Source organism: Mchenga conophoros, linkage group LG3 (genome assembly GCF_057382185.1).
Source record: "Mchenga conophoros isolate Kocher_MC1m ecotype Shallow Benthic linkage group LG3, M_conophoros_male_GT1.1, whole genome shotgun sequence".
NCBI classification, from domain to species: Eukaryota; Metazoa; Chordata; class Actinopteri; order Cichliformes; family Cichlidae; genus Mchenga; species Mchenga conophoros.
The window spans coordinates 22,946,659-22,963,507 of NC_140528.1; the positions used below are offsets into that span (position 1 = coordinate 22,946,659).

A 16,849-nucleotide genomic window follows, 5' to 3' on the forward strand; every position below is an offset into this window, starting at 1 on the left:
GCTGGGAGTAATCAGGGTGGACGAGACAGGGACGCAAAACTAGAAACACTCACATGAGGCATGGACCTACAAAGTAAAACAGGAAACACACCGACTGAATTCTAAACATGCAACTTAACAGCAACAGGGGAGACAGAACATAGGAACCTGAAACATGGTACAAAACATCACAGTGGACATAACATGGAACACAGGGAAGCCATATGACAAAGCCAAAGACTAAACCTATGATAACCATAACTGAAATCTAGGGAAACAGGAAACAGTACAACAAAGGACTCAAAACATAATCCATAATATAAAAACACGAGATCTCTTCAAAATAAAACGGGAAACATGAGAGGCACACATGACAACATAAGACAACAGACATGAAACACACGAAGGGCAAGGGAGACTTCACAGGGGTAGAAAACACAAGAGGGAACTAATAAGCAAATGAACATAGGAGACATAATGAGCTTAAACATACTTTAAACATCAAAATGAACTAAAACTCAAAACACTGGGCCATAAGACCCAGGACCGTGACAATGTCTGACGTTAAAATGTTGGTGACACAATAATTTCATCCTAATGGCACTGACATATTCATAGGGTTCATTTTTGAGACAAAATATAACGAGGTAGTCATGATTTTGCAAATAAATAAAAATAAAACCTTGTAGTGCCGTTTGCACAAATTGTTTTAAAAATGCACTCACTCTACAAACATTACTGATGAGTCAAGATCTGCACAAAGTGACAGAAACATCGAAGCAGCTCCACATTTTATTCTTATTGTCATGTATGTCCTATTTATCAGGTGACAGAAGAACCAACACAAAGCTCAGAGAGTAATGGTGACACAAGATCACAGGTGAAAATAAAAAACTTAAAATAACCCGGTTGCACAAATATGCACACCCTTAAACTAATACTTTGTTGCAGCACCTTTGCCTTTTATCACTCTAATCAGTCTTTTTGGGTAGGAACCTATTAGCATGGCACATCTTGATGTGGAAATATTTGCTCACTCTTCTTTGAAAAATTCACATATAAAACTATGAATTGTAATTTTAAATGGTTTAAAAACAGGTAGAATAGCACATGTAGGCAAGTATACTTCTCCTTTTTTATCAAGAAGCAAAGACAAAAAGGGGAACAAAAGAAACAGGGCAGGGTTTGGTGGTTGAATCATCCGTCCCCACCAATGCCAAAACCAAATCTACGCCTTTGCAGGTGAGTGTTAACATGAATATGTTTCTTCTTATGACATAAAATAATTCCACGCTGTTCGTGTCTGTGGGTGAAATGTGAGGCCGTCGGCTCCTCTGAGCGCTGGTTTCCTGTAAGTAGAGAGGAAGTGAGTTTAGCTGAGCCTCCGTTTAGTGTGAGAGAGCAGGAGGAGAGTGAGAGCTGTGCTGAGGCAGGGTGAGTGTTAACACCGCTCTGACATTACTGTGTCTCTGTGGCGGGAACAACAGGCTCCGTCAGTGGAGGCAAAAATAATCAGACTTTGGTTTTTCAAAGGAAACAACTTTATGTCGGAAGTTCCCGCACGCTCATTGGATAACGATGTGTCAATCTCGAGCTATTAGCCAATGAGCGTGCAGATTCACAGAAAGACCCGCCTCTATCACGGGACTTTAAAAACTACAATGTGTCTGTGAAGGTTCTCAGTCATCCAGGTCATCGTAGTCAAAGGAGCTTGCAAAGAAAAGCGTCTGGACTTCTTTAAGTTACTTGAAGACGTTTCACCTCTCATCCGAGAAGCTTCTTTCGTTTCGGGTGTGTTCATTGTGAAACCTGGCCCCACCTTATCATGCGAATTCCTGAGATCAGATGGCCCAGGATGTGAGTGGGCGTTAAGGCGTCTGGGAAGGGATCTCAAAACTGGATTATAGATGGCAGAGAGTTGGTGTCGTAAACCCCCGCCTCTGTTCAAAGATGGTCGCTCACAGTGGACATAGATGGCTTCTTTCACTCCTCTTTCAAACCATCTGTCCTCTCTGTCCAAAATGTGAACATTGGCATCCTCGAAAGAGTGTCCTTTATCCTTAAGATGCAGATGGACTGCTGAGTCTTGTCCTGTGGAGGTGGCTCTTCTGTGTTGTGCCATGCGCTTATGAAGTGGCTGTTTGGTCTCTCCAATGTAGAGGTCTGAGCATTCCTCGCTGCACTGTACAGCATACACCACATTGTTAAGTCTGTGTTTAGGCGTTTTATCTTTCGGGTGAACCAGTTTTTGTCTGAGCGTGTTGGTGGGTCTGAAATGCACCGGGATGTCATGCTTGGAGAAAAAAAAAACTACAATGGCGACAGAAACTCCGTGAGTGGAGTTCAGGGTGACGTTATGAAACTGTGATGTTTGAGCCACTTCCTGTTCTCAGTCCCAGCGTCCTGATCACCGAGGTTTCTGTTGCTCTGATATCTGATATTGATTATATTGGTAAACAGGCTGTAGCATAAACATCAAACACAGCTGAAGCAGTTTTTGGATGGTTGGCTTCAAATGATCCGTCAGTTTGAAAAGTAAAAACAATTTAAAAATAGGTGAAGCTGATGCAGGGTGAGTGTTAACACCAGGACTTTAGAGGGAAGAAGAGTCACAGCATGTTGTTGACGCGTTGTTGTTCAATCGGGGGAGGCTCTCCATTGAGGAGAAAAGCTTGAATTTGTTTGTATACGGATTATCCATTGTTTATTATTGCTCACCACAAACAACTATCTGATTGAATAGTTTTCTTATCAGATAGAGAAATAAAATGCGTCGCAAAATGTAAAAGCAAAATTTCCCCGCCTGGGCTGCCTTGCGCCTGATTGTTCTGTAAATAGTTTGAAATGGTTACATAAAAAGCGTCTGAGCCTTGGCTGCATTTTTAGGTAAATATAACTTTGTTGTCTGCAAAACTTGTGTGTATTTTAAAAAATGTACAATTTCTGTTTGCATTTCAAGTTATGAAAATGATTTGTTAAACATGCTTGTGGTTTTTACAATCAAAAATATCACTTTCTACTTGTATTTTAAATTTTGTCTGAATTTAGATAAATTGTGCTGATACACTTTGTCAAAATGAGAAAATAACAGATTGGCAAGATAAACAATTTTTAAATGTGAAATATAGAGGCCAAATCAAAAGTAGTCAAAAACGGCCAATTACACCCTGGACACCAGCTTTCTGGAGTATTTGAAATAACGGTAATATGAGTGGTCCATATGGTCACAAAGAATAGCCACTTGTTTCTGTGCTACCAAAGTTCCCCGGCTTTCATTCAAAATGTGTTTATGGTCAGCACCTGCACATTAAACTACTTAAACATTATAAATGTCTTCAAGCTCACACTGAGGCCTGTGGGGCACAATCAGCCACTGAGACAGTTCACACATTTATATGTGTTTGTATATGAATATTTCATACTTTAAGGCTGCCTGTTTATTTAAGGGAGATGAACAAAATACATTGGAATTGTACAAAATAATATCACAGATGACAAATTCAATAGATTTTAAGTAGATGCTTGTGCATTCTTAAAGTCTTATATGTTGAATTGAACTATTTGATCTGTTCAAAGCCTCCCAGTCAGTGCTGTTCTCCATGCCTGTCTGACTGTACATGTTATTAGCACAAACACTTTAAAGGTGATCCTTTAGGACTTCAGCAATAATACAGATAGCAATGTAGTTAGCAATAAAACAGCTTTATTGGGAACTAACTTAAAAAACAAACAGACATCTGTCTCCTAATTCTTGTCACACAAGAAAGAAGCATCAATATCTGATGAGCAGACTTATTTCTTTCTTTTTTTGTTCACGTTTTCACATCTTAATTTTTAAGTGAAATGGGCATTTAGAGTTTATACACTATGTATATAAGGTAGTACAGTACAGTGGAACCCCGACTTACAAAATGAATTCATTCCCGAGGGTCTTTCGTAATTGAGTTGCGCGTTTTAAGTGAGGCGATGCTGAACGATAGGCTATAGGCTAATTGCTAACTAGAACAACAATTCGTCGTTCAAGTGGAACAGCGAAGCGCAAGTGCGGAAACCAAGGGGTTGTCACATGATTGGGAAGGCATTGTGGGCGTTGTAGGCTCAGCCAATCGGAGCCAGCGGATTTTGTTACTCGGGCATTTTGCCATAACACGGGCAGAAATATTGCCATTCAGTGCCTTCGTAACTTGAATTTTTCGTGAAATGGGGCATTTGTAAGTCGGGGTTCCACTGTATTTTTGTGTGGTGCGTTTTTCTATTTCTTAGCAAAAGTTGAACAAAGGTATTTAAGTTCACGTAGGATGATTTGTTTTCATTTTCACATGGTTTTACTGAGGTAATGCGAATTGAAACATGCATTCTTTCTTTTTTTTGGCGGGGGGCTGAAAAAGCTGGAAAAGCTTGAAAAGGGACCTTGAAAGTGCTTAAAAAGTGCTTGAATTTGACCCTGAAAAAGGCGTATGAACCCTGCTCACGGCAAAGCGTGGGACAGACCCGCTCGCCTCGCAAGCAATTGAGCTGTTATTACCACCGACAAAGCGCATGTCCCGGTACACAGCTGCCATAACCCCCGCTGTACACTGACTTCATTTACTGAGGTTTTATTTCCTGATGTTCGTATGTGTCATACGTGTTCCAGTCGCCAATTCTGAATAATAACTAACATTAAAAACATGTTTAAGGAGGAGAGAGAGCAAAAAAATTCGATTAACAGCTGATGTTTGGGTTTTTGTTCAATAATCAGCGTGACCTGATAAACGCATAAAAGAAATAACGTTGGTGTTTCCGTCATGTAGTAACTGTTAGGTTTAACTGTACAAAGGTGGTTCGACACTATGAAACACACACAGACTTCATGATGTTCGCCTCATTCTTTTTTTATTGTGAATATTAATCATGAGGGTAAACGGCCCTGTACACCACGGAGCGAGGTCAGCATGTCCACCATATCTTCAGCTCTCTGAGTTAACCCATCAAACTAATCTAACGCTCATCTACGAATAATTCACGGTCATATCAATATGATTTTACAGAAAATCATCCTTATTGCTGCCAACTATTCCAGAGACATGAAAATCTACAGCATAAAGAACACAAAAAAATATAGCAGTCTAACGCAACACTGTAACAGAGATGAATGCATCAGTGTCACAGATCAAAGTGGAATGAATGTGATTGGTTGAACTGGTGTTCGTGATCTGTGTTTTCTGCATTTTCATCAGCGTAAGAGACTCAGCAGCAGATTATGACAGCACCCAACTCAAGTAGCTCTGGATTAACCCTCGGTTAAGATGGTGATAGTACTCTGAGCGGGGCCCTGGGTACGTTACTTATTGTATTGGCAAACAGGAGAAACAATAGCTAACCAGTTTTAACCTTTGTACTTAGAAATCTTAATGTTGGCAGTGCTTCCACTTAGTGAAAATAAGGAGTTCTGTCTAATCTTCACTAAGAATAATGAATTTATCTAACATGTTAAACCTCTCTCTTACCTTTTTAGTAACCCTTATCACTTATAAACTCTGTAAATCATAAATATGACAAAACACAAAACTTTAAATTCAAAATGTAAGATTTAGTCAAAACAAAGTATGATTTAAATAAAAAAAATACAATATTCCAAGTTCTGAAGTGTTTCCTTACAATTAAATTGGATGGTTTTTTCCTCTTCACAATTCACAGTCAGTGTTTTAGAAACAACACATTTATCCAAGATATTCCCCTTTTTAGTCCAGTTCAAATTTGTAACCTTTTAGAGCTCATTTACTGAAACCGTTGCAGGCCTGATCGTTGCTCGGGCTCGTTGGGCCAGAAAACACACAAATGGCCGCTTCGCTTGATAAACAAGCAGAAAACAAAACGCACGTGCTCGTGGCTACTCAGAAATCCTTCGGGCTAAGTGCGAGGACAAGCTGAGGGGCAGGCTCGGTTTGTGACCATGCGGCCTCCACTCGGCAACGTGGTCGGAATTAGCGGCATACATGGGCTGCTGAGCACACTGGGACAAACCCACAGAAATCCTATCCACAGCAGAAGGGTCCAGAGAATTCCTCTCGGTCCACTGTGCATTAGAGATTACTATTTAGTTCCATGGAGTAATCTGTAGCTTACATACTCAGCATACATAGCTAATACAGGCTCTAAAATGCTAACATGCTAACTCGCGATTAACATCATACATTTTAAGTACTTATACATTCCGTTTAAGCTCAATGCTAACTCAACATTCTGTACTCACTCATCACAGGGCAAAACAGTCCATAACAGAAACATAGACTCTGCATCCCCGGCTATTGTTTTGACTATTCTCCCGTTAACTCTGGTACACAACCTCCTCCGGTAACGTGCTGCTGCCGACTCTCACTAGCTTAGTTTTTCTTTTCTTCGCCTCACTTAGATCCCGCCTTCCTCACGTCTGATTGGACAATAGGTTTACATCAACCAATGGGATAAAAACAAATACAAGATTGACAACCCAAAATGAGCTTGTAAAACAACTTGAAGCAAATACAAAGTTTTCCTTGCTTTACATTAGATAACAAACCTTTGGGTTTCTTGTAACTTTAACTCCATGAACACTTAAATTATAATTGACTTCTATTTATTGTGATTTTAAACACGTTTTTAATGCATTTGAACTCTTGTTTTTTAAACACATATGAAATATTTACAATAAAGTTTTTACATGACAATATTTATATCCTTTTAACCTGTAGTGTCTAAAATAGATATTTGAGACCAGGCTACATACATTTGATGAATCACCAAATTAATAAACGCAAGATACAATCAAACCTGTTCCGACAGTTTGAGTTTGTGTTCCTTCAGCTGCAGACTCGCTGCTTTTTAAATGTTTGAGAGCGAAGATGAGATAGAGAATCAGCAGCAAAGAGAACAGAGAAAATCAAAATCAGAGTTTTTCTCTGAATTAAAAGCAAGGAAACAACAATATATTCTACATGGTGAAACTGATGGTTTATGGTGTTTGGGTCTGTTTTTCTGTATTTATGCAGATAAAGTGTAAACTCAGATGAATTATACCATCAAATGTTAAAGGAAAATATCAGGATGAGTGTCTGTGAGCTGAGAAGGACGTGAAGCGAGCAGTTTATCCCAGAGCTGAAGCTGCTCTGTGTGCAGAGATGAGCTCGGATTCCTGCTGTGATTGATCAACAGTCACAGAAATGTAGACTTGTAGTTATTACTGCAGTATGGTCACAGCAGATACTGATAAACATGTATTATGAGGATGGATGATCAAGTTTCTCACTCTCTCCTTTAAATCTCAGCTTATTAGGGCGGCATTAGGAAATAGCCCCCCTCCAAAGAATGAATAAATGAATGATGATAATAATAAAATGATTCAAAAGCAGAGCTCAGAGTGGTAGAATGGTCAAACATGGATCCACGGGTGGTTCAGCTGCATTTGGTGACGTGACTAAAGCAAACCTTTCAAATAATCCCACCATCAACGGGATGTTGTCTCCTTTACTACGGTTACTTTACTTGGTCACCGTGTGAATTTCTTTGAAATGAACCAAATTCTTTTATTTGTTGGTTGTTGCATATTTAACCTCTACAGTCAGGAAAGGAGGAGATGAGGCCTCAACAATGTTGGGTTGTAGCTGTGGTTCAGGTTAGAGTGAGTGTCCATGGAATAAATGTAAGTCAGTGAACTGGAAACATGACTGTTCAAACTTTGTTTTCCTTTTTATAATGAGTCTAATCAAAGGTGGACAGAAGTATCTCCACTTTGACTTTTCTGTGTCACCATCAGAGCTTCTGCACAGTGTGTTTCTGGAGCAGATAACATTGCAGCATTATGGAGACATTATTGAGACAAAAAGGAAAGCGTCTGCTGCTGCTTCAACCTCTCTGGATCATCAGGACACAGCTCCTCCTCTCTCAGCACACACACCGTCCTGTTTACCATCATCAGCTCCACCTGCAGAGAGAAGAAGGAAGAGCAGAGGAGATAAACGAGTGTTTCCAGAGACTCTTCATCAGCTGTCAGTCAGTGATGCAGCACATCCAGTATAAAGAGCAGCAGGGACTTCAGTGCTGGGACTGTACTAGGACTCATTGTTGCTTCACTTTTTCTAATCTTTGGATTTTTATTGAAGTTGATGAAAATGTTTTTCCCTCCTAGTTTGAGTTTGGACTTTCATTCATTAGAAGAACCTTGGTGTGTCCACTCTGAGCTCTGTAGGAACCCCAACAACAAGCCCAACAATCCAGATGGACGGTTCCAGCTGTTAACTGGAGGAATTCCATCCAAACATCTGCTCTCACTAAATTCTTCCTCACCTACAGACTGTGTTCTTCACTGCTTTAAACTTGGAAATGAATGCAGTCATTGGTCTGCATGCTGCTTTGTTCAGAGAGCTGATTGGCTGTTGACAGCGTTTGATCAGAGCCTGTCAGCCGTTACTATGGTGACCATAAAGGTGAGAAACAGGAAGTGTTTGTGTCCAATCCTGAAGCCTGTCACCATTCTCCTCTCACAGCTTCACTGAGAAGCTGCAGCTTTACAGGAAACACTGGATCTTTGTTTCATACTGACTGTGTTTAGTACAATACTGCTGACAGCACCACCCACTCACTCCATCACTCTACTTACAGAAGATTCTCCAGTCTGTAGTCTGGACTCTGCTGAAGATCAGACAGCTGCTTCACATCTGGATCCTTCAGGTTGTTTCCGTACAGGTTCAGCAATCTCAGATGGGAGGGGTTGGACTTCAGCGCTGCTGCCAGATAATCACAGCTGATCTCTGACAAACCACAGAGCCTCAATCTGTATAAAGAATGAAAGATGTAAGTTTATTAGACAAAGTGTGAGCTTGAAATCATTCAGTGTTTCATCATCTGTTCAGAGCTGAAGAAGGTTCAGAATGTAGAAGTTTAGAAAATGGAAACTCCAAACAGCTGAAGCCAACAGGAAGCAGCTTCAAACAGGAAACTGTGCAGAGTTTCAGACTATATGTCCTGATGCAGCCAGTTGTATTTTGGAGATTTGAATCTCTGTTCTGTGACTAAGTCCTTGAATCATTTCTTCCAGTTGGTCCAACAAGACAGACTAAGTGTTGGACATGTGTTGTGGCTCCATTAGGGGAGCTTCTAAATGTGATGTGATGGCCCCTCTGGGTCTGTCAGGTCACAGGACTGAAGAGAGCTCAAACTGGGCACACAGTTGTTCCAGTCTGCACCAAAGACTCTATACTGGGACTGAGGGACTGCTTTGACTGCACCCACTGGGACTTTTTAAAGGCTCATGTTCTCACTTAGATCATCGATTTCTACTTACATTTCTTTCTGGGAAAAATGGGGATTACTTTGGAAACAGGAAGTATTTTCCCCAATAAGCAGCCCTGGATTAGTAAATCACTCCAACATGTTCTCAGGCAGAAGAAGCTGTCTTGTTATGAGGGAGAGAAGAAAAAGATTGAGGCACAGAAACTTGTTGAAAGAGAGATAAAGCAGCTAAAATCAGGTGTAAAAGTAAAGCAGAGGATGAGCTGAATAAAGGACACTCAAGGCTGGCTTGGAAAGGAATGAAGTCCATGGTGGGGATGCAGGACAAGGAGCAAAGATGAATGTGATGCTGAATCAGCAGAAGACTTGGACTCATTTGATTCCAGCTTTGATATCATTGATTTCAATGAAGAGCTTTGTGATTGTAGCAAAGGGCTGGTAGCTCTGAGAGTCCCACTGATGAGGTGTTTGTGTGGAAATCTCTTAGTAGGACCAAAGAGAGAAAAAGCCCTGGTCCTGATGCTGTGGAAGGGAAATGATCGAAGTGTGCTGTGAGGAACTGACTGGGAGATTTTCACACATTTTCCAGTCCTCCTTGGAACAACAGGAAGTTCCCAGCATATGGAAACAAAGGTTAAGTGTCCTATGGCACTCAGTGATGATGGTGCTGTGGCCCCACCACCTCCACCTCTTTGTAAAGGAACTAACTGTCATCTGAAGCTTCAAATGGAACTAAGACTTCCTCCACTAGGTGGCAGTGTCTGATGAGAAAGTGTTAGTGGAGCTGGCCTGGAGTCAGAAACAGGAAGATGCAGGATTTGGGCTGAAATGGGGAAAAGTGGTTAGCACTAGTGCCTTAAAGCAAGAAGGTTGTAGGTTGAAGCTTGTTGGCCTTTCTGTGGAGGTTGGATGTTCTCCCACAGTCCAATGAAATGCTGCTTAGGTTCATTGGTGCTTCTAAATTGGCTGTAGGTGTGGATGTGAGAGAGTGCTTCTCTGTGTCTCTCTGTTGGCCCTGTGATGGACTGCTCACCTGTGCAGGTGGACCACGCCTCTTGCCCTATGACAGCTAGGGCACAGGCTGCAGCCCTGTGAGCCTAAGCTGAATAAACAGTTAGCAAAAATGATCCATAGATGGCCTGAAATCCCCCAGTTAGCAGTTTGGTAGATAGCTATGACATGCTAATCCCATCCAGCAGCTGTATTCTACCTGTAAGCTGATCCCTGCTGAGCCAAAGCACTTTTTCATATACAAATTACAACCTTTAATAGAAACCTATTGGTCAGCATCTTATTAGCCTGCTGTTAGCTTCATTCCACAGAAAACAGAGAAACTAACAGAGTTGATAAAGAATAAAGAGAAATGTGCTGATTTAAAGCCTTTGAAGTGCTTCAGATGATCTCTGTCCACTTCTGTCCACTCATTCATTCATGTAAGCTTTCTAATGCAGCTTTGATCTTCACAGTCTGCTTCATGAAACTCATTCTAACCCTGAATGTCAGAGTGTTCCTCCTTCTCTTTCCCATCATTCATGCTGGCAGTGGAGGAGATTTGGATGTTGGACTGTGTTTTGGATGATGTGTGTATGTTTGTGTTGGACTGCTGTCTGTAAAGCAAACGCACATTTTGCTTTGGATTTCAGTGTCAGACAGACTTTAAGGTGAAATGAAGAGTTGGAGAGTTTCACAGTGAATTATCCAGTGGAGGATTTTTATTCTTCTTCGAAGGTTTGAAATGTGAACATTGTTCTACTACAGTCAATGGACTAAACCAGAGAAGAAGAAAACAGACTTTACCATGAAGATCCTCAGTGTGGATCAGTATAATATCAGCCTGATGTCTGCAGTTTAGTGTCAGCACAACTTTCACATCATATTCATCTCAGCACAACTAAAACATACTGACTGACCTCAGAGTTTCAAGTCCACATCCTGGACTCTCCAGGAAACCACACAGATGCTTCACTCCTGAATCCCGCAGCTTGTTCCAGCTCAGGTCCAGCTCTCTCAGATGGGAGGGGTTGGACTTCAGCGCTGCTGCCAGATAATCACAGCTGATCTCTGACAAACCACAGTCCCTCAATCTGTATAAAGAATGAAAGATGTAAGTTTATTAGACAAAGTGTGAGCTTGAAATCATTCAGTGTTTCATCATCTGTTCAGAGCTGAAGAAGGTTCAGAATGTAGAAGTTTAGAAAATGGAAACTCCAAACAGCTGAAGCCAACAGGAAGCAGCTTCAAACAAACACAACAAGAGAAAAAACTCTGAATGTTTCACATTAAAGTCGTACATTTATCATAAAAACAGGACAAAGAGTTGAAAAAGTCGTGTTTTTCCTTCCAGGAACCACAAGGCTTCACTTTTAAAGTGAAGCAATGTGGAAATGAAGTGTGAAAGAAATGGACATATTTGAAGTCCAACACCTTTTTCCAGTCACATTATTAAAGCAGACAAACTACAAGCTCATTTTCATTCCAACAAGTCATCTTCTGACCTGGACTAACAACACTGGTCTCTATGTGCAGCTGGCTGTGAGACCAGTGCTCAGGGACCGTCTACAAAGTGCAACACTGAAAGAACATCACACACTCATTTGCTTCCAGCACTTTCACACAAACATCTACTGTCATTATTGTCACCGAACTCTGTGGATCCTTTATTGCAAATTCAAATGGGATCAAATTGTCAGACAAAAGAGGGTTATGAGGAAATATCATGAAATGTTGTGTATTAGCAGCAAGTTATTGAATCATTTTCCTCAGAAACCAAACAAAATGATTGACAAACATGTTTTTACAAACTCATTGTTGGACTTGGATCAGCAGGATAAGCTGATGTTTAAAGGCATTTGAGTCTCGCTGTATGAGAGTCCAGTTATTACTCAATATTTATGGATGATGTTCTTTCAGTGTTGCGCTTTGTAGACGCTCCCTGAGCCTCACAGCCAGCTGCACATGGACCAGCTGACATTACCCAGCATTAGAGGCGGGTGTAAAAAAATGGATTTTCCTATTTAAATTGTTTTAATTTGAATAAAGCGATGTTGATTCATTTCAATCCTGAATCGATTTTTAATATAAATGTATTTTGCCAGAATCTCAGGTTAAAGCTCCCAAAAGTATTTCAACAACAAGCAAACAGATAAAACAGTAAATGAGAGCAGCTAAACACACAAAGATGGAAACACAGAGCGTGGATCGTTCACTCGACGGCACGTACACGGACACGCCGTCGGGGCTGAAAGTGGACAGCTCACAGATCCTGAAGCTGCAGGTTTCATCTGTCTCCAACCAAAACTGACTGAACCAGCAGCAGAAGAAGATCCAAACTACGCTTTACGTTTGATGAACATCGTCATGAATTCTCTCTGACTTTGACGTTTACTTCCTGCACAGCTCTCTCTCTCTCAGTGTACTTCAAGAACAGTTTACCTTCAAAAATCTGTTTCCTGCATTATTCACTGCTTATTACGCACCAGTCTGCTGTTGTGTTCACTGCTGTCGGCCTCCGAAAACAAAGCCTCATTTCTGCTGTTCAATACTGAAGAAATTTAAACCTTTTAAAATGATGACAGATTACAAACTCTCAGCTGTGTCTGTAATCAAACCTCTGTAACTTTGCTTCACTTCAGCAGCATCAGCTCATGTTCACATGTTGATTCATGGTTTGCTTCAGTTTTTGATGGACTGCAGAATATTTTGAAGGTTATCTGCTATAAAAAGCCAGAACAGGAAAATCTGCTTCATGTGTTTCTGTTTGATCCTCAGTGACTTTGACACAAAGGCCTCTGCTGTGATGATCACACCTCTGATCAAGTCTCACAGTGTCAGCTTTGTTTTTATACATATGGATATGTGCTGATAAATGATCAGAATTATAATATTTCCCACTGCCTGCTGTGTGCCGTGACCTTTGACCTGCTAAAGACAGTCAGCTGTGGATTATTCATTGTTGTGTCTGATACTTAGAACTGTGAGGAAGAACACTACACAGTTAATCAGGGTCCCCTCTCTCTGAATCAGGAAAGGTGGGCAGGCCGCGTGTGGGCCGCAGGCCATATGTTGAGTCTCACTGTTTGAAATGTGAACATTGTTCTGCTGCAGTCAATGGACTAAACCAGAGAAGAAGAAAACAGACTTTACCATGAATATCCTCAGTGTGGATCAGTATAATATCAGCCTGATGTCTGCAGTTTAGTGTCAGCACAACTTTCACATCATATTCATCTCAGCACAACTAAAACATGCTGACTGACCTCAGAGTTTCAAGTCCACATCCTGGACTCTCCAGGAAACCACACAGATGCTTCACTCCTGAATCCTGCAGGTTGTTCTTGGTCAAAGACCCGTAGTACGTACTCAGGTCCAGCTCTCTCAGATGGGAGGGGTTGGACTTCAGCGCTGCTGCCAGATAATCACAGCTGATCTTTGACAAACCACAGCCCCACAATCTGTATAAAGAATGAAAGATGTAAGTTTATTAGACAAAGTGTGAGCTTGAAATCATTCAGTGTTTCATCATCTGTTCAGAGCTGAAGAAGGTTCAGAATGTAGAAGTTTAGAAAATGGAAACTCCAAACAGCTGAAGCCAACAGGAAGCAGCTTCAAACAAACACAACAAGAGAAAAAACTCTGAATGTTTCACATTAAAGTCGTACATTTCTCATAAAAACAGGACAAAGACTTGAAAAAGTCGTGTTTTTCCCTCCAGGAACCACAAGGCTTCACTTTTAAAGGTGAAGTGTGAAAGAAATGGACATATTTGAAGTCCAACACCTTTTTCCAGTCACATTATTAAAGCAGACAAACTACAAGCTCATTTTCATTCCAACAAGTCATCTTCTGACCTGGACTAACAACACTGGTCTCTATGTGCAGCTGGCTGTGAGACCAGTGCTCAGGGACCGTCTGCAAAGTGCAACACTGAAAGAACATCACACACTCATTTGCTTCCATCATGCAACCTGAAGAGGAAACAGAGACGCCTCCCCTTCAAAGTAAAAGCTGCTCCTTTTGGACACAGTATCAAAGAAAGTCTACAGTATAACATAGAAAAGACAGAACAAAGTTTTGGTTGTTTTTAAATTGTGCAGAAATGAAACTACACTAAGCTCAATTATGTGACAGATATTTCATCCCATGTCAGTTTGGCCTCATCCTGGGCCGGATTATCCAGCACACACTCTGACCACAGGCCCAGGGGCCACGCACAGCTGGGCTCCATCCAAGAGACAGGAAACAAACCAACACAATAATAAAAAGCACCATGTGATCTTCTTACATCTTCAAGACAAACATAGTAAAAACATGAGCATATTTGTTTCCTGATAAAATGATGTGACAGGTAGAACAGAGTAAAGTGGTGGTGTTACAGCCTTTCTCCCCTCTGCTGCCGAGGCTGTTAGTCTCTCCCAAACTCAGCTACAGGACTTCCAAATGAATGAAAGCAGCAGAGGTGGCTTTACAAATGAAAGAGGAAGAGGAGAAGAAGAGGAGAGGGAGGCCACCCTGACCATCACTCCAGCTGAAAACATCACACTTCCATTAAAGTTGGTGAGAAAATGTTGAGCAGGATGAGCTGCTGGCTAATCTGGAGGCTGTAGCAGCAGCTCACAGTCACAGTGGATTTCCACTCATGAAAAAGCTCTGGCTGCTTCATTTCTCATCTCATATCAGAGACTTTAATGCTTCACTGAAGCTGTACTGTGATGCTTCCATATTCCAGTGAGGCCTCCATAATGATTTCAGCTGTTCTGTACACACACTGTGTGCCCTGTATGGCTCAAAGTCTCTGCAGCCTGTTTTTACCTGCTATCATCAGATCTTCATCATCCTCATTCACATCCCTCACACACTCTACAGCCTCATCAGCACTGACTTCATCTTTACTGACTGATGGAGCACAACATGAACCTGTGGAGGCTGAAACACTGTCCTGTCAAACATCTCCCCGTCACCACTCCACTTCTGTCAGCCTTTAAATGAACCCTGCTCAAGTCTGTCACTTCTGTTTGGAGCCAAAAGGAAAAACTGTTGTTCAGTCGTTTGGAAAGACAACATTTCTGAAAGCACTCAAACTTCTTCACATTTGTCTTCAGACACATCCTGAACATTTAGGAACTAAAGAAAGTTTCAAACATCAATTAAAGACCTGAAATATAGAAAAACTACAACAGCCGCAGTCAGTGAACTCACCTCATAGTCGCCAGTCTACAGTTTCGACTCTCCAGTCCAGCACACAGAAGCTTCATCCCTGAATCCTGCAGCTTGTTCTCACTCATGTCCAGCTGTGTCAGATGGGAGGGGTTTGACTTCAGAGCTGAGGCCACAACTTCACAGTGAGACTCTGAGAGTCCACACCGAGTCAGTCTGTGATGATAGAAAATATAAAATGTGTTATTATAAAAGCAGAAAATCTGCATTATAAACACAGACTGAATGTATATGAAGACAAAACAGAGTGAGGTCATAATCTGATGAATCTGCTCTTCACATCTGTGCTTCAGCTCCTCTTACTGTGTTTGACATGACACAACGATTGAGTCTCTCTCAGACCTGCAGACTTTTAATGAGAATCTTTGTTTGGCTTTAATCTGCAGATGAAGGAGGAAGATGGTGTCACATTTAGGCTTCCATAATGTCCACAGTCTGTCACTGAGATCTGATCCAGAGTCAGAGTGAAGACACACATTTGGACTGTTTCCTGTTTTGACTCCAGAACATTTTGAATGAGTTCAGCTCAATGAAGAGTTCCAGCTGGAAAGATGATCTCTGTTTGCTACCTGCTGTCAGGTACGACTGTTCACGTCCACACGCAGGAAAAACCTGCTGACTGTTACCAAATGGAGCAGAAATCTCATCACTGGACAATAATAATGAATGAACTCAGAGCTGCTGATATCAGATCTGATTTCAGGGGAACTAAACACAGAAATGATTGGCTCATTTTAGCTTTCTGAGCCATTATCTGCTGGTGTGTCGCTAGTTGGCAGAAAATGATTTGTATTCCTGTTCAGGGCTTCAGTGTTTATGAGTCCAGATCCAGGTGACAGCAAGTCAAAATGATGTTACCTGTCTGTGTCCAGCAGCAGCCTGTATTCACTTTGAATATTGTTATAACCTGACATGGATCAGTTTGTCTTTGATTGGTTTGTAAATGTCACTGTTTCCATTGGACCTGAGTGACGTACAAAGACAGAGAGGGAGAGAAAGGAGAGAGAGGATGGAGACAGCAAAGAGAGAGCAAACACAAACAGGTGAGAGTGGACAGGTGACCAAGGTCAGCAACCAATCACAGAGCTTCTGTTTGACCCGCAGTCACTGATGATGACTGCACATAACCAAGCAGTGTGTTACTCTGATATCAAATATGGATCCTGCTCTTATAATAATGATGATCAGATGATATTATTGTGTTATTTTGTAGCTGAATACGATGTTTGTGTGATTATCAGTGAAAGAAGCAGTGAGGAGGATGGAGAGAGAGAGAGGACAGAGGGTGAAGTTAGAAACACTAAAAGGATTTTTCATGGATTTCATGGATGATTTGAGTGATTTCCAGCAGGACACTTAAACATGTCAGTGGACGTCCTAAAGAACATATTCACTGATATGAAACGTG

At 41.3% G+C, this 16,849-nt stretch overlaps 1 protein-coding gene across 2 annotated transcripts in view; it reads right to left on the reverse strand.

Annotated features, from left to right (window-relative positions):
- Nucleotides 1–16,849, reverse strand: part of LOC146577727 (protein NLRC3-like) — a 620,451-nt gene that overhangs the window by 98,041 nt on the left and 505,561 nt on the right. The window contains exon 5 of one of the 2 annotated variants that reach the window (XM_085268220.1): nt 15,420–15,597. The exons of the other annotated variant lie outside the window; for it this stretch is intronic. Within the exon in view, the coding sequence (XP_085124346.1) occupies nt 15,420–15,597 (178 nt within the window). Of the gene's footprint in view, nt 1–15,419; nt 15,598–16,849 lie in introns of those variants that run through there. 2 annotated transcript variants of the gene reach the window in all.